This window comes from Diadema antillarum, unplaced genomic scaffold (assembly GCF_040938485.1).
Source record: "Diadema antillarum isolate AM-2024a unplaced genomic scaffold, OU_Dant_1.0 scf00000104, whole genome shotgun sequence".
Lineage (NCBI taxonomy): Eukaryota > Metazoa > Echinodermata > Echinoidea > Diadematoida > Diadematidae > Diadema > Diadema antillarum.
This window is the reverse complement of record NW_027270993.1, coordinates 164,467-186,665: the sequence shown is the minus strand read 5'-3', so window position 1 is coordinate 186,665 and position 22,199 is coordinate 164,467. Positions and strand designations below refer to the sequence as shown.

The 22,199-nt window shown below is 40.5% G+C and overlaps 1 protein-coding gene across 1 annotated transcript; it reads right to left on the bottom strand.

Moving 5' to 3' along the window:
- Positions 1 to 17,715: 17,715 nt before the first annotated feature.
- On the bottom strand, positions 17,716 to 20,901 carry LOC139719119 (uncharacterized). Its single transcript, XM_071630551.1, has 2 exons — positions 20,756 to 20,901; positions 17,716 to 19,355 (listed from the first exon to the last, which is right to left on the bottom strand). The coding sequence occupies exon 2, from the start codon at positions 19,330 to 19,332 to the stop codon at positions 17,716 to 17,718; it is 1,617 nt and encodes a 538-aa protein (XP_071486652.1). The 5' UTR covers positions 19,333 to 19,355; positions 20,756 to 20,901.
- Between the last annotated feature and the right edge of the window lie 1,298 nt (positions 20,902 to 22,199).

Here is a 22,199-nt window from a genome sequence, read left to right as displayed (position 1 = left end):
CTTATTTCCACTGAACCTATTTGGATATTGGTTCTAGCTTCAATTTCCATGACATCAGGTTGAAAGAAAAAAAAAAAGATAAGAAAAGAAGGGGCAGGAAATAATGCTGAATTCAATTAAGATCGCAATGTATATAGACTATATACGGGGATTTGAAAATATGGAAACGTTATATTTTGCTGGTCCACATACAAATGCCAAACGAAATGAGCAAAGATCAAGAAATTTAGGTTTGGTAGCAACTGCAATATTAGTGCATCACCGATGCGAGGAAATTTTTTTCCAAACTTACAACGCCTTCATACACAAATTTAGTCTTTGAGAAAATCGTTTCCAATCGATGATATCCTGTCATGTGTCCACGGCCACGTGATAATCCATGTCACCTTCCAATGTACATAATTTGCATAATTTCTTTGATGTCAATTACTTTGCCCATGCCAATAGATAGTGTCTGGCAATAGCTCTGCGTGTGCTGCGGACTCCTGCTTCATCTCAAATAGTCCTTCCTTCTTTTCTACTTTCCTTCCCTTCTTTTCTTCTCCTTCTATAACCTGCCCCTTCCCATTGTGTCTTGTTTTTGTTTTTGTTTGTTTTAATCACATCTACGTCTTTGTTTCCTCCCAGGGTTTCTGTGTCTGAGTGTGTACTTCCGTTCCTTTACTTTTTTTCTTGCTAATTTAAGTTTAAATTATTCAGGTTGAATCAAGTTCAAGTTGTTCAAGTTGATTTATTTCACTTCCATTAACAAACAGATAATTAGAAATACAAAGAAACGCTCATATACACAGACGTCATGAAATCAGTACCACAATGCGATGAACAGAATAACATTGTAAGAGAGATACAGGTAAATTGTCAACAGAGATACAAATAACTGTTACGTCACTGTGGTAAATGCATAAACAGTATTGCTGGAAATGGAGGGTTCTTCTAAAATGCAGAGCTTATAGAATGCAGTCCCCTCATAGAGAAAAAAATATAATTGCAAAAAAACCAACCAACCAACCAACCAACCAACCAACCAACCAACCAAACAAACAAACAAACAAACAAAAAACAAACAAACAAACAAACAAACAAACAAACAAACAACAACATATTTCCCTAAGCGGTAGCAACAACAACAACAACAACATATTTCCCTAAGCGGTAGCAACAACAACAACAACAACAACAACAACAACAACAACAACAACAACAAAACCAGACAGAGTAATACACACATACATGCACACTTATTTATACGGACGCACATTAACAAATACATGGCGGCTCTCTTGTAAGGAAAGATTGATGAGAGGATAGAAAGATTGATAGTAGTAAAGAAGGTAGTTAAGTTCGAGGTGGATTATGATATCTCCAAGCTTGTCTTTCACGTGGGCCTCTTTATTTTCCAATAACAATTGTTTTGAACATATATTATATGCTTAGATATTGTTGTAATACATTTTGCGTTTTGTTTTCCTTGAATTTGAATCGACAACAAATTTGGAAATAAAATTTGAATTGAATTGGATTGAATGAAATTGAATTGAATGTCAGACAACATTACATTTAGCATAATGGATCAAAAATGTATCACGACCTTGTTGATCCTGTGCGCTCTGAAGTGACAGCTTACTGTGTGGAGAATATTTTCGTTTATACCAGAAGCTTGTACTATGAATATGTGAACGTGAGCCGAGAGCATTTGTGACCGGCGACAACGGTTTCAGGCAAAAGTCGGGAATTTTGAAAATTGATTTTTTCACTGAATCACATTGCCTATTTCCTAAGCTTTGCATTGATATAAAACACTTGTATTCTTCGGCACCATAAGTGGGCATAGAAAGAGAAATAAAATGCACTTTTTAAGTTGTTAGCCTGACAAAATTGCGAGAAAACAGGCTTTGAAGATTCACCTCTTTCTCAAAGACAATGTCCGAGCGGCGATGCGAGGGGAGAATCACCCATCCGTACGATGGTGCCAATCGATGTTAAGCCCCGCCTCTAGCAACCACATCGCCTTCTGATTGGCTCACTGAGAGAGTCAAATTTCCCGGGCACCTTCTTTGGAGGTTAGCGTATGGAGCCGAAAAAACAATGCGTTTCGCTCGGGTTTGTTTACCAGTATGTCTTTCAAGATGGCGAATACGATAATTGCACGTATGGTATACATGTACATGACGTGTATGGTGCACGTATTACGCAATGGCATCTACACGCCATGATTGTGTGCATATGTAACAGGAGCGGTGGCGAATCCACACATACTTACAAATCGCGTTTTCATAGTGGTTGATTAGTCTTTATCATTGGCGACCCCTTTGAAAGCAGAATTGCTAGTGCTGGCAAGGGTCATGCTTAAATAAAAAAATTAAAAAAACACGGCTCGTTAGTTTGGTGCGATTTTGACGTGTAGTATTTGAATATAACTGGTCACATGTGACTGCTCCTTTCCTCTTATCTGCCTTCCATTGAGTCAGTCTGCTGTCATAATCTTTACTACATGTACAAGTAGACACATTTGAGAATATTTAGTTTTCTTTTCACACGATTATGTCATGCTACACGATTTTTGTTTCACTTCCATTGTCGAACATTGCGGTAGAATAGTTTGGACAGAAAGCCACACGAAGAGCACGCACTACAGAGCGAGCGTGCAAGAACAACGGAGCATGTAATCGTGCACGCGTGGACAAAGCATTCCCCACACGCTGCAACTGGTGTCTCCGAAAGCCGAATTATGTAAATGTATGCGACGCACCAGCCAATCGCATGCGAGACCGTGCGCCGTAGCAACACTGGGGATATTGGCGCGGCGTTCGAAAGAAGCTCGAAACTGACGAGTGCGATCCAACATAGGGTGCTTAAAATTCCATTTTTGATAGGAAAAACTTAGTCTTATGCTATGAAATTTAGTGTAGATGTAGAAAACATATCAAAGATTCGATTTCTGCAAAAAACCTAAATCGACAAAAATAATGGTCAAAATCTTTGTACCCCGCCTAGGAGGGAATTTGCTCTTGCGACTTTTGCCTGAAACCGTTGTCGCGGGTCACATTTTCTTTGGGAACATTTTTTTTCCCGCATAACTTACAATCATGATCACACTCTATGTCTGTGTGTTATCACGTTGGGCTTGGCGTGTTTCTTACGAAAGGGAGGTGTCACAAGAGGCTAATTCGAGGACATCATTACATGCATGGGATAAGTTTGCGTCAGAGGTAGAGGGGAGGGGAGGGGAGTAAGGAGGGAGAGAGATGGTATAGACACGGATGGTTAATATTAAATATTCTTCACACACAGTGTCAGGTATATTACTCTCAACTGGTTACGTCAGTGGCAAATGTGCTTCATTCTATATGTTCTATAAGTATGTCTTGTTTCCCCCTCTTCCCCTGCCTCTCTCACCGTCTCTCCTTCTCTCTCTCTCTCTCTCTCTCTGATGAAGAGATGGAGAATTGCAATAGAGGTTGTAGCATATTGCTGGTATCTATGATATATAACAATGACAATAATTGTGATGATACCAATAAAATGGTAGTAAATTGGTGATAACATCGTTTAGATCCATTATACCACAATGATCATATGAATATATAATGTATGCAGGCTCTATGTATGTGTGTATTATGTATGTTTGTATGTATGCATGTATGTATGTAAGTATGCATGTGTGTATGTATGTGTGTACATAATGTGTATGTTTGTGTGTATGTTTGTATGTATGTATATAATGCGAGTATCAGTGTATTTGTGTGTTCTCTCCTATATCCTTTATCTTGAATTTCATGGGTATTTTGCACTGTTTTCAAAGGGATGTTACAATATGGTTTCTTTGAAGAGAGAAGATACTGAAGAAACCGTTTGATTTCATCTCGTTGCTTGCGATCTACACGGCAGCACATTAATTCTAAAGGAAACTCATTTGTTCAGGTATAGTCTTATGAAATGGGTGAGATTAAAGAAAAAAAAAACGGAGGGAAAGTTTTATTGGAAGCACACAAAAATATGTGACTTATGTGGGATTTGTGATTTGAAGATTTTGAAATGTTTCCGTGAAGTAGTGTCATCTGTCATTAGTAGAGTATGCCTTTGCCTCTCAACTTTCCGATGAATTTGTGCACAAAATGTTGAGAAAATTATTTTCAGGTCAATAACTGAGTATTATGAAGATGTACCCAACTCCCTCATTCTTAAAAATCATCGTTGCTGGTTGTACCGCAAGTTTACAATGATTTGATGTGATGGGTACTATTTGATTTTTTAGTTATTTATAATATGGAAAAAGGACGCGGATTCGTCTGCAAATCAATAGATTGTATTGTGAGACGATGGCACTGAATTACGTGACGTCGGCCAGTATGTTTAAGTAACTTTCTTTTTTATATGATTGTGTCGACTGCCGAAAAGAATTACGGGAGAATTAGAAATTCAGGGTTCATGAAGTTCTTTTATAAGCGTTGATGGCGTGAGATCCTGTATTTTGATGAGAATCGCGTGCATGGACGCAGCAGTGCGGTCATAGCCTGCATGGAAGCTGCTGGTATTCTTTTCCGAGGGAGCGTAATACTCTGAATAGTGATGTCATAACGTGACGGAGTAAGACTGCTGTTACAAGTATTAAAGAAATTGTCAATTATGAATACATAGGGTTGGGGTCTTATATCCACTAACTAATATATCCACACGGTTGGAATGTTGTTTGTTTTTTTTATTAGCATTGATGGGCATATGAAAACCTTAATAGTCAGGTATTAATAATTCCAATTTCGCTAACGAAATGTTACTATAAAAACACAGTACTGTCCAAACGAAGGTGCTGCCTGTAACGAGTTCCCTCATACTGATGCCCTTGATAAGGTTAATGTGAACGTGATAACAAATCAATTTGTCTAAATACCAGACACGACCCGAGGAGAGACTTAAAAATGAAGCTGGTGGATCGAAACGGATGGTTGGAAGGATGACAGGAAGAAGAGCGGTCTTCCAAGAAACACGAGCGAATAACCTATAGCTCGTATTATCATTATGTCATTTCACTTTTACCTAATCTGCACATTTTGGAAAATTACTTGTCTTCTCCATAGATGGTTAGTCACTCAGAATATGCCAAATTTCGCTTTTATTTTTTTTCATAATTTCATCCCATTTTGCATTATATAAATGCTCCTTAAAGGACAGGTTCACCTTCATAGACATGTGGGTTGAGTGAATGCAGCAATATTAGTAGAACACATCATTGAGAGTTTGACGAAAATCGGACAATCCGTTCAAAAGTTATGAATTTTTGAAGTTTCTGCTCACTCAAGGCTGGATGAGAAGACTACTATAGCTTGTGATGTCACATGAGTACAACGATATAAAGAAAGAATAAAGAAAATTCAAAATATTTTCACTTTTCTCGCATAACAAAAGAACACTTGACTTCTCCCTTTCAGAAGGCAGGGGGAATGATATTACCCTGTATGTCAGTAACAAGTCAAAGAAATGTGCACTTTATTCAAAAAGTAAAGTTTTGTGAAATTCTCTTTTTATTTTCTTTATATGGTTGTACGCATATGACATCATACACTGTAGTAGTCTTCTCATCCAGCAGTGACTATGTAGATGCTATAAAAATTCATAACTTTTGAACGGATTGTCCGATTTTCCCCAAACTTTCACTGATGTGTTCGACTAATATTGCTGCATTCACTCAATCCACCTGTATATGAAGGTGGACTTGTCCTTTAAACTTGACTCGTTCTTTTCGAGCAAACAAAGACGATCAGCGATTTTCATTGTTTTTGTTAGTTTGTATGTTTATTTGTCACAAAGAAAGTTTATAAAAGTACTCTATAATGTAAATGTTTGTCGTTTCGTTGTGTTTTTTTTTAAAGCTGTATGAATGCAAGTTATATTGGCTGTGATGCGTTCTATCTACACTGTAACAGCAAATCTAAAATAGTTGAAGTGATCATCATTATACCTATTTGCTGATTTTGCTGTTGTTGTTGGGTCTTTTATCCGGTCATATTCGATTATTAAATTCTTTCAAACAGAATGTTTGGGACATAAATTGCCGACCGACTTCTCAATAGAAATTCTAAAGGTTTTCAGTAGGCTACCGCTTAACACCTAAAATAATTAATCATGTGAATATAATGAGTCCAGCTCAGCACGTGTATGCACGTGTGTGCAATCGTTAACGCATCCCTTCTGCCATAGCCATATACGCTTTTATGGTTTATATCGAAATTTTGGTTAAGGAAGTCTCTTCCTTGTACCCCGGCATGACAAACGTCGCTTCGGAGGCCCACTCAACTCTTAAATCCCTCTCAAGCATTCCAAGGACTTCTTGAAAGCACGACTCGCGCTGCCTGCGACCAAGGAGCTTCACGTACTATGATAATACCCCTTGACGGATGGGAGACGTACCGAAGCCGCTTTCTCCGGGGTATCCAATACTTCGAGGATAGATGTCTCCAGAAGACCGGAAGTTACAGTGGGAAAGCAGTCAGACCCACTTCTGTACGTCCGATCAAGGAGCTTTGAAGCTTCTTGCTTGGTCCGTTTGTGCGGTTCCGTGACGTATTCGTCGTTTGCGACGGACACCCAACCATGCATGTAACCAGGGAGGTGGACTTTTTTACTTCACTGATGTAATTGTAACCTTACATGACCACGCCTGGCATTTCAAGCATTTTAAGCACTCTCATCAAGAGACGAAGTATATACGCGAATTGATTTAGCCTGAATATAAATTTCTGTGAGAATCCTCTCGCAAAAGGTTAAATCTGTCAAAGAAAAACAAGAGGCCGAGATTAATTACCTGAGTATGTAAGGTCTCTCCTTTTTTCCTTTTTTTTTTTTTTTTTTTTTTTTGGGGGGGGGGGGGGGCTTTCTTGTCGGCTCTCTGCATTCAATGGTCGGCACCTGCAGATGCCTTGAAGTATAAAGGTTCATCGAACCAGGGAGGTGGAAGAGAGACGGTCTCGCTTCCACCCCCCTGATCGAACCACAGACGTTGCTCACTCTTCGAGAGGCGAATCACGTGCGGCAAGATCCAGAAGGCGATTAATGATACTCGCATATTCAATAGGCGCTTATTTTCTTTTTACGACGAGAAGGCTAAGTCGAGACTTCTTTGTTGAGGAAGAGAGAGCGTCTTGTCGAAGCTTATCTCAGGACGAAGGTCGCAGAGGTCTGACACGTGACAAAATATACCTTCACAAAATGCGGTTTAACATCCACAGGATCTCTTTCAATGTGTCCATATAAATGTTATTTTCATTCACATTGCAATATGATTTGGACTGTATTGGTGATTCACTGTGATTTCACTGAATCAATGAAAGTACGTTTTTGTCAAACATTATTTCGTCACCATCAGAATATATAACATGCAATCTTTTCTCTCAAAAAGATACATCATAATTACATGAAAACCGAATGTCTCTTGCCGCCGAGAGGGCCCTGTGGATTCACGAAGCAGTAATGCTGTATCAATAACGATGTAACTTTAATTATCTTCCCCTCCCCCCCCCCCCCCCCCCCTTCCCGGCAAGAGAGGGATTTTGTATCGGTCGTGAAATCATGCAGAAAGAGAATATTATGTTCACTCCCCACTTGTTATGAGTTGCCTGTCACGTAGGCCTGCCAGTACTGCCCAATTACAACGCTTTAAAGGGATGATATAGTTTTGGTTAAGATGGGAGATTCAGCTTTCAACTTTTTTTTAGAGCAAACCACATAATATTGAAGAGCATACAATTCTGAATTCAAAATCATTTTAAAACAGTTGAGATATCTAAAAAACAAAGTAAAACAAAGTGGTTCTAAATATAGAAGGTGAGTCCCACATTAATTGGGACCTCTTCATCTCAGCTATTTCAAAACAAATTTTCATCAAATAAACTCTGAATCCTCTTAGAATTTATGCTCTTTCATATTTCTTGAGAGGTTTCTCATCATCTCACAAAAAAGTTAGAAACCTGAAGCCCCATCTCAACCCAAAACTATATCATCCCTTTAAGCCGGACGTACTCGAGCTCTCTCTAAGAGATTGTAACAGATTATAGGCCCTACATGTTGTAATACTGCAGAACCAGAGTGATTGATAGTATAGACGAAACATTATAATACAGATTATGGGAGAGCGACGATTTGCGAGTAAAAGACGATTTTGAGGCCTGCTGTGTAGTTATGGCTATATCACCCTGTGACCCCCCACCCCCTTCTTCCAACTGGTACAGTCTATTCCTGTGCGCCCCCCCCCCCCTCCCAAATTAGCAGGTGTAGGTAAGATCATCATGGCTATAGTGTAGAGGTGCGGACTAGGAGTTTGGTCTTGAAGTTTGATGTGCCAGGTAAGCTAAAGGTTTCACATACGGAAGAACAGTCTTTATGACCTTTGCCACCTCCCTGTTCTGACCTTATTCCGGAAATTTTATTGCGGAAATTTTTCAACAACGAAGAACTTTCATTACATGCATACGCAAAAACGTGGCCGTAACGCAAGAAGAATGCCGTGTGGCACAATGTGCAATGACATTGAAATCTCAGATAACAGGAATGAAACGTGTGTAAATTATCTCTGATGGCAGTCCGCAATAACAATACAATGTAGTATGTTGCACGTATTTTGTCCGCGCCAACGCCTTGCAGCACGAAACAAAAGCTTCGGCGGAAGGACAGACTGGCGGTATGCTGCGGGTACTCGTGACCTTATCACGTGCCATGCATGACAGTCACGCACGTGTCTCACCAGGCGGTTTCACGGCACTACATGAATTTTATTATCTACTGCCTTGGCACGCACGGTTTGGCAATGTGGTGTTGTTGTGGCGGGGATTGCAGGAGCGAGCGGGAAAGGGGCGGGGAAATAATTCGTGGTAAACACCCCTTCATTCGCTCTTCCACCTCCGTATAATCATGGACCCTAGGGTCCATCGTATAATCAAGGAGCTATCACAGATGATAGGTCTTAGTGGTGTAATCCTTCACTGATGCAGATTTTATTGCGGTGGCAGCCCTCTTCCATTTTCCGCTTAATTTCTAATCAAGAGATGAAAAGTTCTAATGCATGAGCTGTTTACCCCACGCGACTGCTTCACCTATAGGCCTAATAAAGATAAATGCAAACTCGATAATATTAGAAAGTCGTGTACCAGATACTCTTGTTTTCCCTTCTACGTTGTTGGATGATGTTAATTGTTTTTCTCCGCTTTTTTATTTTTTTTTAATTAATAGATATTACGCATAATTGCTCCTCGACGATTTTCAAGTTAAAAAAAAGGCTGATTAATAAGTGAGGCGTAATACTCCTCTACGTCTATCAAAATTGAATTCAAACATCCCTCATTCTACGAGTTTAGAGGCTATTCATGGCAACCCCATAGTTACATGATGTTTATACGAGACATGCTTGCAAGAGGTATGTCACGAAGACAAATATTGGTTTTAGAAGCCAAGACAGGTGAATAGGAAGACCAATCACGGAGGCAAGGCAAGTAGGGGGGGGGGGGAAGAAGACATTCAAGTAGGGCAACTTGTATACTGGCGTGCCTAGTGTAGCTGAATATGGGCGAGCAACCCTGGAAACTCGCCAAAAGGTTTGGAACCAGGATGTTTATCATTGGCGACTTTAAAGGGAAATTCCAATGCAGTTAAAAGTTAGCCTGAAAAGAAGGAGTAAACTTTTTCTAGCACAACAAGGAAAATTTGATCAAGATCGGATGAAAAATAAGCTACTTATATTTCGCTATTGTTTGGGAACACTTCTTGAACAGACAATAATATTATATATATTATGAATATGCAAATAGTGTAGGATGATGTCATCCCCTCATAACTTGCCATATAGTTCGTATATAAAATTCAAACGCAATTATGCCCCGGTCTCAAATCCTGTATACGTATACAATGTCTATGAAGTGATCGTTATATTCTGAAGCTATTCAACAATCAAGGAATAATATCATGGATCACACTTGAATGACATAAACATTGAATTTCATCACTTTTTTTTTTCACACGACCAATGGAAATTTATGAGGAGATGATATCATCAGCTCACTCATATGCATATTTATATCAACTTTACGAGAACTGTTCTGCGTAAATCAGCGAAGATTACTTCCTTAATTTTCATCCGACTTTTATCAAATTTTCGCTTTTGTACTCCATCCAGGGCTCACCTCCCTGCTCCATCTTATCAGAGCAACAGGGAATGGAATTCCTCTTTAAATTCCTCTCCGACAAGATGCGTGAGCCACGAGAAAAAAGAAATGACAATTGGTTCAGACAAACCCTGTAGTCATTTTCAGGTCACTTGATGGTAGCGTGACAGAAATCGGTTGACAGTTACGAAACGTCTCATTCCGTGAAACACTGACACGATTTGAGAACGTCCGCCAAATTAATAACCTTGCTCTGACGCATACACTGTCTGTCCAAAAAAAAAATGTTTATGTATGTGTTTTGTTTTGATTTGTTTTTTTCCTTTTTGAGGAGAATAAATCCTCAGAGATCTTTCACTAGTTATTGGACAAGCACCCTTCTCCTTCCCTAAACACTCTCTCTGGAACCTGCCAGACCCTGGTGCTTCTAAACGATTACACAACGATTTTCGCGGAGCTTTCCTTCATAAAGACAGTGACATGGGCGTACTGACAAAATTATTATGAATGTCGAGAGCATGATTTCTGTGAGGGCAGTTTGTCTCCCAAGATTTGTGTTCTAGGGTTAAAGAAATCCATAGGGAGGGATTGTAAATAATTGCGTATAGTGGGTGAAAAGTCCAGATAAGGCAAAAATGACAGATGAACAGAAACGTAGGATGAACAGAGGGGAGCCTTTACCCCCACTACCACCCCAAAAAGGTGACGGTTTTGAAGGCATGCAAATTTAGTGATGAGTATATCTATAGGCCCTACCATCACAAAGGCACGTTATCCATTGTGTATAAATTCAATCAATTCATAAAGATTTTGCATTATCATCACAACATCTTATATGCAGACTTTTATGATAAAGCTAATTTTCACAGACTTGTTTTTGTTTAAAAAAAACTTTGAATCTTTATAAACAATAACTTTCCTCATTCTTGTATTAATATGATATTAGGCCTAATGACAATGTCACTGTTCTGTTATGGTTTCACGTTTTATTTTCAACAATCAAAGACATCAACTGAAGCTTCCGAGCTTGTGGGATGATATTTCATTTTGATGGAAACTAGCACCTCAAATTTGACAATCGAAAAGAGGACCAACTGAATCAGTTTGTAGGCTTATGTCATCCAAACTCGATCGCATTGGGAAGAACTGACATTCCAATGAGTAGCAACTACAACTTTATCGGCACTCCGGACATGCATGGGTTTACGCATGGATGGGGTCCGTGGTTTACGTGATAACTGTCATGAGTGGCACGTGCAGTGCATGGAGAAACTCTCACCCCATTCCACCCCTCCCCCCCCCCCCACACACACACACACCCGACGCACGTACACATAGTACATGTACACACATTCTCAACGAGGGGTCTCTCTTTTGTTCTTTCCTGCCAAATCACGTGTACGACTAGGCGTGCTTTTAGCCCCCGCTTTGTCACGTTCTCGCACTCGAGTGTAGTATTTTTACGAGGGTGTACTATCAAGGGATACCCCCTTGGTACTATCATGGAGCTGCTAACAGAGATATTCTACTCAGATCAAAATACCGTAAACCCCACAATTTTTCAAGCTTCTTCCCCGTCTTTACTCGTCACACTCGTCTATACACTTCCGCTCCTTTACAACGCTTTGCATTTCCCTCCGCGAAGGCATGTTCACGACAAACATGAACATCATACCCAACATTGGCATAATTTGATACAAAGTCGGCTAATCTGTCGTTTGATACTAATTCACTAATTGGCCATCGACGTGGTATTTCCAATCCTGCAGTGCGTCCTTTGATCTCAGATACTACGTAGGCCTACCTTATAAATATTACCTTCACTGAATAATTAAAGAGGATGGCTAACAAACGAAATTTATCTTTCTCTTTCTTCACCGACTTGTTTCTGACATAGAAATAAGGGCATAAAATAATTATTTCCCTTGCTTTCTGAAAGAGGTAAGTCAAGTGCTCTTTTATTACGCAAGAAAGGTGAAATATATTGAATAGCATACTTTCTGTAGGCTGATATCGTTGTTCATGCGTGATGTCACAAAATGTGGTCTTCTCATCCAGCGATGATGGCAACAAAACATTAAAAATTCATAACCTTTGAACGGATAGTCCGATTTTCCTAAAACTTTCATCGATGTGTTATACTAATAATACTGCATCCACTCGATCCACATGATATTCCTGGGTTTCATTCCCCTTTACGGGAAATTATCAACTGTGATAAATACGGTCTTCGAAAAATCGTAATACTTGAATCTGTATGGAGCAATTCCGAAGTGTTCGTTGAGTTCAGATGAAATAATTATGTCCGATATTAGGTAGGCTTACTTCACCCAAGAATGATGAATTGTGTAGAAAATGATGCCTTCATTTATTTTCAACTTGTGTCATAGAAGTATGTCATGAAAGCATTGTGCTACTTGCATGAAATGTCCAGAAATGTCGGAACTTACATTTAGCTATGTATTTCATCATAAAATACAGGTGAGCAATAGGTTGAACGCGTTAATAAAGATGAGATAGGGGAGGTCATTATACTGATCAATGCGTCACCGACCGCAGTTAAACCGTATCACACAATGAGATTCTACTCTCTTTGCGGGAACATGATATGACACGTGAAAGATTAATGCCGGGTTCAAAGTCAGCATTATGATTCCATGAAGAAGTCCCTAGGCATACTCAAAAGAGGAATGCTACGTCTTGTTTTGAGTTGATGGTGAAGAGCTTTTTAACTTCGTATAAAACTGACGCTGTCACTGCGGAAATATCAACAGCAACAAGAACGAAAGGAGGGAAAACAATAATCATTTTTGTGACTTCGTGCGTAAAATGTCTCTTTTTATTATCATTTTCTGGGTGTTTGGAAGCTGTTCGAATTCTTGGGTCTTGGCTTTAGAATGTCAATAACGTGAAATGCAGCATGATGTTCAACTTGACTCCAGCTAACATTTACGATGTGTTGTTCTTGGAGTAAGCAAAACTTCAAACTTCATTTTTATTTGGGATGGGATTGCGACCAAAAGCACTGTTTCGTGAACTTGAAGATCGACCGGCGTTTTGCTTTATAAAATCACTTATTTTGTGTATTTTTCGTCACCCCATGCATTTAGTCCATGTGGGGTGTCTGAAGGGTCTGAATTAGACGACTGAGCGATTGTAATCGACCCAATAGAACTCTGGTGGAGGTGGATGAACTTGACATCTGGTATCTGTGGAGTGCGGCACGAGCTCTGCCTGATGACTTTTCACACGTGACACTGACGTCAATGTTCGCCACACCAAAATGCGCCATCCACGGCTCCGAATGAGTGACATGTACATCCGTTTACTTGTCCCCCCCCCCTCTCTACCCCCCCCCCCCCCCCATCTCACGTTATAAGTACTAGTAATGAAAGGTCATTTCCTCTCATTGTCCGTTATCAAAGTGCGAACGTAAAGAACAGCCAAACCGAAACAATATTCCGCCAGCTCACGTGATAAAAATCTAGAGCGAATGGCACGATAGGATATGCAAGTTTTGGTATCGTTATTGGTGGTGGTCGTCGGTTGTTGTTGTTGTTGTAACTTGTGAATGTTACCGGTGGCGGTGGTGGTGGTGGTGGTGGTGGTGGTGTGTGTGTGTGTGTGTGTGTGTGTGTGTGTGTGTGTGTGATTATCTGTGTGCGTGCCTGTAGGGTGTGTGTGTGCGCGCGCGCGTGTGTGTGTGTGTGTAACTTGCAATCAATAAAATACTGCGTGAACACGCTAGACTTCTTCCATGACATGCTTGTGTACGCGTGAATTCGTGAGATCTGCAATATAGGGAATTTCCTTGAAACTGTACAATTATCATGGTGACTTTCAGCGTTCAATGTACAGGTATTTTGTTATGGGTAAATAAATCGTGCCGGGATGAGGTATGAATATATGTGACTGTGTAGGCCCTCATAAAAAGCGCGACTAACATCAAGCTATTTACGTACAAAATTAATATACTTTGCCTTGAGAACTTCTTGTTAAAACTATGGACAGAGATGATTCCAAAACAGTAGTTTAGGAGGCACCAAGGCCCATACTTTTAACCAGAAACTCGAAATTAGACAAGGTATATATATATATATATATTTTAATATCATGAATTTCAAATTCCACGAAAGGGGGGGGGGGAAATGAGACGAGAAGTCGTGTGATGGATGCGATGTAGCGTATAGGGGTCTTACCATCTCTTTGTTTATATGGAGCTAGCAGAGCGCAATGTCATGATTGTTTTGTGATGTCACAATAATGCTTTGTGATATAATTTTACAAATCGTGAACTACACAAGTGTATTTGTGACTAAAAAATGACGTAATTTTCAAAATAGTATACTATGAAGTCTCTAAATAGGTCAAAATTCTGAAATTGTTGAAAATACATATAAATTGTAATCATGTGAATCTCTTTCGACAGATAACAAGATGATTGTTTAAAATCCAAATCATAACACAAAATAGCATATCATTGAGTGAAGTGTGCACTAATTTTATTGACAATCAAATTGTCCGATGACAGAGAGAAAATTTATCTTTGAAACATTATGTAGTTACATGTAGTTGGAACAAGCAAAATCTTTACATGACACAACCCTGTACGCCAGCAAATGCTGACACAGTATTCTTGTTGTTTCTGTTTCAATTTTAGTTCCACAGCCCAAGAGCAAAATATTCCATAGATATCAGATGGCAAAGTAAAAATAAAACATTTGGTACAAATTGGTGATTTGAGGAAAAATCAAAACTAAGAACAACATCGTTTTTCATCACATCCCCTAATGTACATCGTGATCTATACCTGCCGGATCCTACGTGTCTGTACCGCTTACTTACCGCTGTACACTCCATGAGTGCGTAATGGTGCGTGACGATGTCTTGTGACTACAATACAAGCGATAATATCCAAATCACTTCGGACTGATATACGAGACATCAAAGGAATATTGTATGTAACTTATTGGAAAAGATATATCTCATGATTCGGCAAGTTGATTTTTAATGTTCTGTTGGATCCTGGCTATAGATATTCATCGGATTGTGTGGTTATGATAATTGTAAAAATTTGGCTAAAATGAGCTAAATGACGTCTTGGACACAGAGAATAAAAGCATGTAATAAGCCACCTTATTACGTTCTATCACGCATGATGGTAGGCCTACATTGTACGTTCGTTGTGTAAATCATTTATACATAGGCAAGTTCTTTTATTTTGAAACACACACAAACAAGAGTGACATCAGTTCACGTATAAACACGCACTGCATAGTGTTCTTTCATCATAACATGGGCGAGGAAATTCTGGGCTAAAAATCCCTGCTTACGATGACGACATAGAACCCGGCATCAGAATAAGCGGGAATAATCGCAATAAGAACGGAACTGAGAAACCCATATTTCTGACTTTTTTGCTCTTCGATTGTCAGCTGAGCTCGAATCACAACGTTACTCTTTCACCAGCATAGTCACAAGCTTGAGCACCTTAACTGGTTTGAAATAAAATCAGATTTGACATAAGTCTTCATATTACGACAGCGATGAGCACTCGGAGTAGCAGACCACCACCTGTCATTCAAACCCATATTAACATTAATTGAGCCATATTGTGTCAAGTATACGATCCTAGACAACTACTGAAGAATGCTTGCGTCAAAGCGACGGATAGCTATAATAATGACAAGATGTCTCAAGACATACAAAAATTTCACGGGCTAATTCTTGCACTCACTTTATCCGCTTCCCCTCATTTTTAATCTGACATTCACATCTTTGTGAAGTATGTGTTAACCCGTGTCCGCGCAACGTGAGGAAGGCTCATTTCATTACGAACTTAAATGAAATAATTCAACTATATATAGTCACCAGAAAGTTGAAGGAGCTCTTTCATTACAGTTGATCCCTATCGCCAAGCCACTTCTATACATGCGATAGGTACGACATGAAACATTGAGCTGAGTACTATAGTACTGTCCGCAAAATAACGATATCTAAGACATGTCAACATTAACAAAATCGTTAGTATCATCATCTTTGGGTCTACAGATTATATAAAACTGAACACAACGTTAAGATTTGAAACATCTTTCCATAGAGATTATGTCATATGCTAGACGGGTGCTTTCAACAATGAGCTGTAACGCTCGAACTTCTTACAACATGGATAGGAATGAATATTAAAGACTTCCACATAGGGTAGGCCCACGCCGTATACCTCGTGCAAACACAAATGTGTCAGTGCCAGTTACTTTTGATGCCTTCAATATGTTAAATACGATTTTGTGACATGTGGACGTAGTACATACTACATGAACCCAAGGCTGGCTCGTGTTTACTGATGCGTAACGATAGCAGGCTGAACAGACATTGAACAGATATTGAACAGATATTCAAGCTAAAAGAAAGGGCGACAAGATTCACAGGCACTATATGTATTCAATAGAAACACATCACAGTCAACCTTTTTGTTGTTGTTCAGTGACCATGACTGACTACGATTGTTCCGAGCTAAATGTGCCTCGGTGCTTAATAGCTTTTGTTTGAGTTTTATTTTGTGTGTTGTTTTCCATTTTCAGAGCCATCCCAAATCTACGAAACCCCAAAACTGCGAGGGGACACATGGTTTCACATGCGTAACGGTAGCACAAACAAGTTGGTAAATAAACTATATACGTGACTGTATTATACCACGCACGGTTTCGTCGTCAGCCGCTGTACCATTGCATAAAGAGGGATGTACGACCCATTCATGATGTGAAACACTCTTGAATTGGTACCATAATGAAAATATGTTCACGTATCATACGCAGCTAACTCGTAATCAGGGCTCCCTGAGACATTGGTTTGTTTTCGTTAACGAGCTTTCGAAACCGAGAATATAATCGCAGTAGTAAGTCGTGTACTGTTTTTTCCACATCTATTCAATTCGTGTCATCAAATTTCCACAACAAAGACTCCGGCAGCTTCCATATTCTCATAGAAAATGCTACACTTTTCTAAATACTTCGAAAATACATGTATATTCTAAAAGATATGATCACCGTCTCTTGCCACAAAGGTAAGAAAGAAGAGCTTTTCTTCATCCATCTAATCTTGACTATTTGAAACCATACACGTTTGTAATGAGAGAGATCAATTTCGCATTGTCATTCACGTACTTCAAGAACTGAGACCAGTACGATGGAAATATGGGGTTGAAAGACTTCTGGATCAGTATGGTCTTTGTTATATAGTTGAAGATTTATTTCTTTTCTGTAGTATTTACGTACGCAATCCCATATCACATATTCTGAGTTATATATAAATGATATAACTAATTGTTTTACTTTTGTGTTCATCAAAGAATAAAACGTAATCAAACTATACATAGACTATGTTCTTTACAAACAAGACTTTTTTTAGCATAAATAATTTGTACAATGACGCGTATCGATTTACGACATACATGTAGCTTTCTTGCTTAGTACTCTGTTGTGTAGTCTCGCAAACGATGCAGTGACTTCCAATGTAAATCGTTTAAAGACACTAACGTTTCGCGCGCACTGACAACATTAATCACATTTCACCTAGTCGGTACGTGCTGGCTCTGGTGCCGGTGGACCATTAAACTTTTCATCTTCATTGACGAGGCGGTGTTCGGAAAACATCCTCGATGTCGGCTGCTGGTGAAACTAGCTTCGTTATTGTTGTCGGCGTCTATTTGGTGGCAGAGGTTGGCAAGATAGCGTTTGCTAAACGGCCCATTCTTCTGAAAGCAACCGTTGGCAGGTCGCGGGGGATGCCCAACGGAGGAGACGTCCACCACCCTGCCAGCTCTCTCCTCTGCGCAGTGTTCTCCAGACTCTGAATGCTTAGGGCCAACCCTGCCATCGCTTCCTGCTATAGATGCCGAGTGAGAATACTTGTATTGGGGCTCTGCAATGGAGCTCCTTTCGGGATAAGTGTCCTGGCTAGTGTGGGTGCTGGATGCCAATGACCGTTGATGATTCGTTCCAGGACGATAGGATGAGTTTTGAAGACGAGGAGGGACTTCCGGAACATGATTGACAGAAGGAAAATCGGTGCACGAATCAGGTCTGGCGTTAACCGGAGATAACTCACGGCTTGAAACCGCATGTGACTCTTTGTTGATCGGGCAATCGGGTGAGCCTTCGGAGCTAGGTTTGGAGTCTGCAAAGCCCCCTTTGCCAGAAATTGGAGGTGGGCAAGAATGTATCTCTGCGTGAAGGGTGACGGGCGCGTTTAGGTTGTTTGAACCGCTGATCCCTGAAGGAGTGTGCAGTACGATCTTCCCTGAAAGAATGGGTAGAGTGAATGTACTTTCCGGGGGCCATGCGAAGTTGGTTAAGCTACCATCGGTGTTCACCGCTTTATCTACACAAGGAGGTTTAGTGTCCCGCGTAAAATGAGTGTCCCTAGACAAATTATAAGATCGCGTCGCGGGTTGGGTGTGCGCCGCTGTCATGCCGTTTTTGGAGCCTTCATTTTCGAATGAGTATGAATGTAGCGATTTCTTGCTGGAATCCGACGAGTTACTCGAAGTCGAGAAAGAATCATCCCAACGGTCATCGACGCCGCTGTGATTGCTTGTCCTACACTCTTCATCAGACGACGTTGTGCCACTCTCCGAGGAACACCCCGAATCATTCTCCTGTTTCACCAAGTCCATGGACGAGTTGGCCGTCGACATCGATCCGCTGTTCCCTGATGTCTGCTGGCTGGCCACCACTTGAGATGCTGTCTGCATCTCGGCGTCCAGGAAGCTGAGAATGTCCTTGGTGAAACCGGCAACATCATCGTGCTGTTCACCTTGCTCTCGTAACCACTTCTCTAGCGATGTGAAGAGACCAATCTGCTGGTGGGCCGCAGTGAAGATATCGGGCACGCCTATTCTCTCTAGGAACTGATTGATCATCCGCAAGTAAATGATGGCAAGATCGAGAAGGTCCGCCTTGTCTACCCGTCTGTGGCGGGGTAGTTGATGGCACAGGGGTACCAGTGAGCGAATCGTCTCAAGACATGTATTGATGCGGTCCCGACGCCGCTTTTCGACATCCTTGTGACTGTCCAGGTACTCGCGCGACTTCTTCCTGGAGCTCAGGTCAAGAGGGTTTTGCTCGGAGTTTCGCCTCTTTCCCAAGATATGCTGGATCTGGGCAAGCTCTGACTGTGTTGCCATGGTGATATATTAGTGCAGATAGCCTGGAAGTGGAAAAGAGAAAAAAAACGCACAGCAAAGTTAGAAACTGCAAATGGATAGTGACCGTCGACAAGTGCAAGCTACGTTTGACTTGAAATGTAGTGATGGAGGTGAAAATGGCTTCACAAACTATTATAAAGTCATTTTTTTTTATTGGAAGAACAAAAAAGTCTAAATCACGTTCTCTGCACTAGCTGTTGATCCTAATTATAAAACCATTATCGAAAGATTAATTTTCCAGTACACAACGATGCTGATATACATTTGTACGCCCAACGTATGCATATATTGTCCCCACGTAAAGTAAAATGACCGGATTTGTCTGACAAATACAAATTAACGCATTATAATTTCACTTTACAAGCATATCATTATTTCATCCAGAAAAAGTCACAAACTCACCCAGTTAAAGGGAGTATAGTCATAGACCCTAATTGATAAAGCTGCAAAGAACAGACAAATTACAATCGAGTTTTGTTTTTATACAAGAATGGTTAGAATCAACAGAACACGTGAAAGTTTAGATTACTCTATTTTATATCAAGCCCTAATTTTAACGTTCCACGCCACGTATACGCATTCGATGTGTCTGAATAAATTATGATTTAAGGCTCTTACTGAGTACTGATATATTTCTGTATCTGAAACGAACAACGTCAACACATAGCAATTTAATAGCATCCCAGGAACGTGAATAGGTCGTTGTTGGTGTTGTTGGCCCTTTTTTTTTTTTGCGTTGCATTTAGCATTCGAATATTTTACGCCAAATCTTTTTTTTTTTAAATACACCATTTTCCCATTTTCTATTCTTTTTTTCGCAATTATCACAAACACAAACACGAGCGTGCTAGGCGTTGCCGTTGACAACAGTTTTTAATACAGAGCCATTGGCACTTTCTTTTCAACAATTTGGCCTACGTAAAATCTAGCATTGAGAATTGCATTTCTAGGCCCAGACTGAGTAAAAAAAAAGCACCCTTACCAAATACAGCTACATTTGTGCAAGTAATGATGTCGACACATATCCTCTAATAGTTATCAATAAAGTATGGCCACCCTGCCCCTCCCCAAAAAACAACAACAGTACGGTAACACGAAAGCACTGAGTGAATACACAGAAAAACAAGACGTTGGCAAAATACGTTATAGCGACATACACTTCTGCGGCAACGTAAGAGAAAAAAGTCTCAACAAGGTTTGTTCTCTTTCTGGTCACACGACGCGACGCGTGACTACCGACCTCGTTGTCGGATAGAGGTCGCATGGTTTCTGGACGAATGGCATTATATCCGCTGAGAGAGTGTTATTCTTCCTGCTATCTAAACCTGCATAGATATACCTTATACCTACTTGAAATACTTGTAGTGAACGGACACCGAAATGAAAATTAAATGAAACTTACCGGTTAGTATCTAGGAAGTCATCAAGGGTTCTTATGCATGCACTCAGAAGATAAAGCAGCCAGGAAAATTTCTACTGTTCACACGGTAGCTAACAGTCCACAATAATGGTCGACAGCTGCGAATACAACACGTCTCTGAATATTTCACACAGGGCTCATCACTAGCACAGATACCACAGTGCGGCGCTTGTGCTGGATTCTCATATTGCCGTTGAATGTATGCTATCGAGATATGGGGATTGCGACGGACACGTTAGAACGGGTAATCAATATTCATCAGACACGTAGGTGTGTGCAATGTTCCATTCTCTGATTGGTTTGTGTTGAAGGCGTAACCAATCGAGCGTACCCCAGTACGCACATGTAACGTCATGTGAGCTGAGTTAGAGCATCCTCGCCTATAAATGGCGTCCATAGTGCGAAATGCAGTAATACGTTTAAACTGTTGTTGTGTCAGTTGAATATGGTTAAAGATAAGAAGAAGGATGAGAGATGTGCTGTCCAAAATATCTATGGGCTGAAAGCATGAGTTGATCATGCATAGGACATACTGCGTCCGTTTTTTCCCCTCTATTTCCCCACCCTTGTTTACGATTTGCGATGTGGCAATCAGAATGCGCTTGCGCGTTGGAGATTGTGCGATGAGGAGTATCGCTCGTGCGGCCGCATCACGTGTTTTCGTACGTGATCCTACACCTCCATCCGAGTCAGGCACGCATTGTGAAGATACACGTGACACAGTGCAAGCACACATCCAATATCTGCCCCCCCCCCCTCTCTCTCTCTCTCTCTCTCTCCCTCTCTCTCTCTTCTCTTCTCTCGTTGCAGATTACTGTACCGTTGCATACATTACATGTATACCATCATGACCTTGGCACGATCCTGTATCATGTACTGAGTATTGTAAAGTTTATGCTGTAGTAGATTTGAGACTACACCACGCCAGTTTTCTCCCCATTCGGTTCCTTTGCTGAAATCTTGCATTGCAGCCCTTTATCAAGGGATGTTATCTGTCGCTGCTTTCTCATCATAATCATACCACCTTGTGCATGATATACCCTGCCCGTCGAGATATAATTACTAGTAATCTATGCATGTACACGTAAAGCCGTTTATCAATACACAGACACACACACACACAACGCAGGTATTGTGTGTAGGCCCTATAGAGATATCATGCACGTGGAAGTCTGTGGGCCTATTGTTACACATGTAATACCGTTACAAATTATACACAGAGCTGAAAATAGAGAATGAGCGGTTCCAGACGGCTGTTTTGATTTTTTCCCTTTTACTGTATAATGGCGCGCGACATGCGATCAGCCATGTGAAACCATGGAGCTATAATAAGATTGTTTTTTTGTCGACGCATATGTACAGTACTATTGTAGTTCGCGCTGCGCTTTGCGACGGAGAGGGAAGGGGGGGGGGGGGGGGCTAGGTC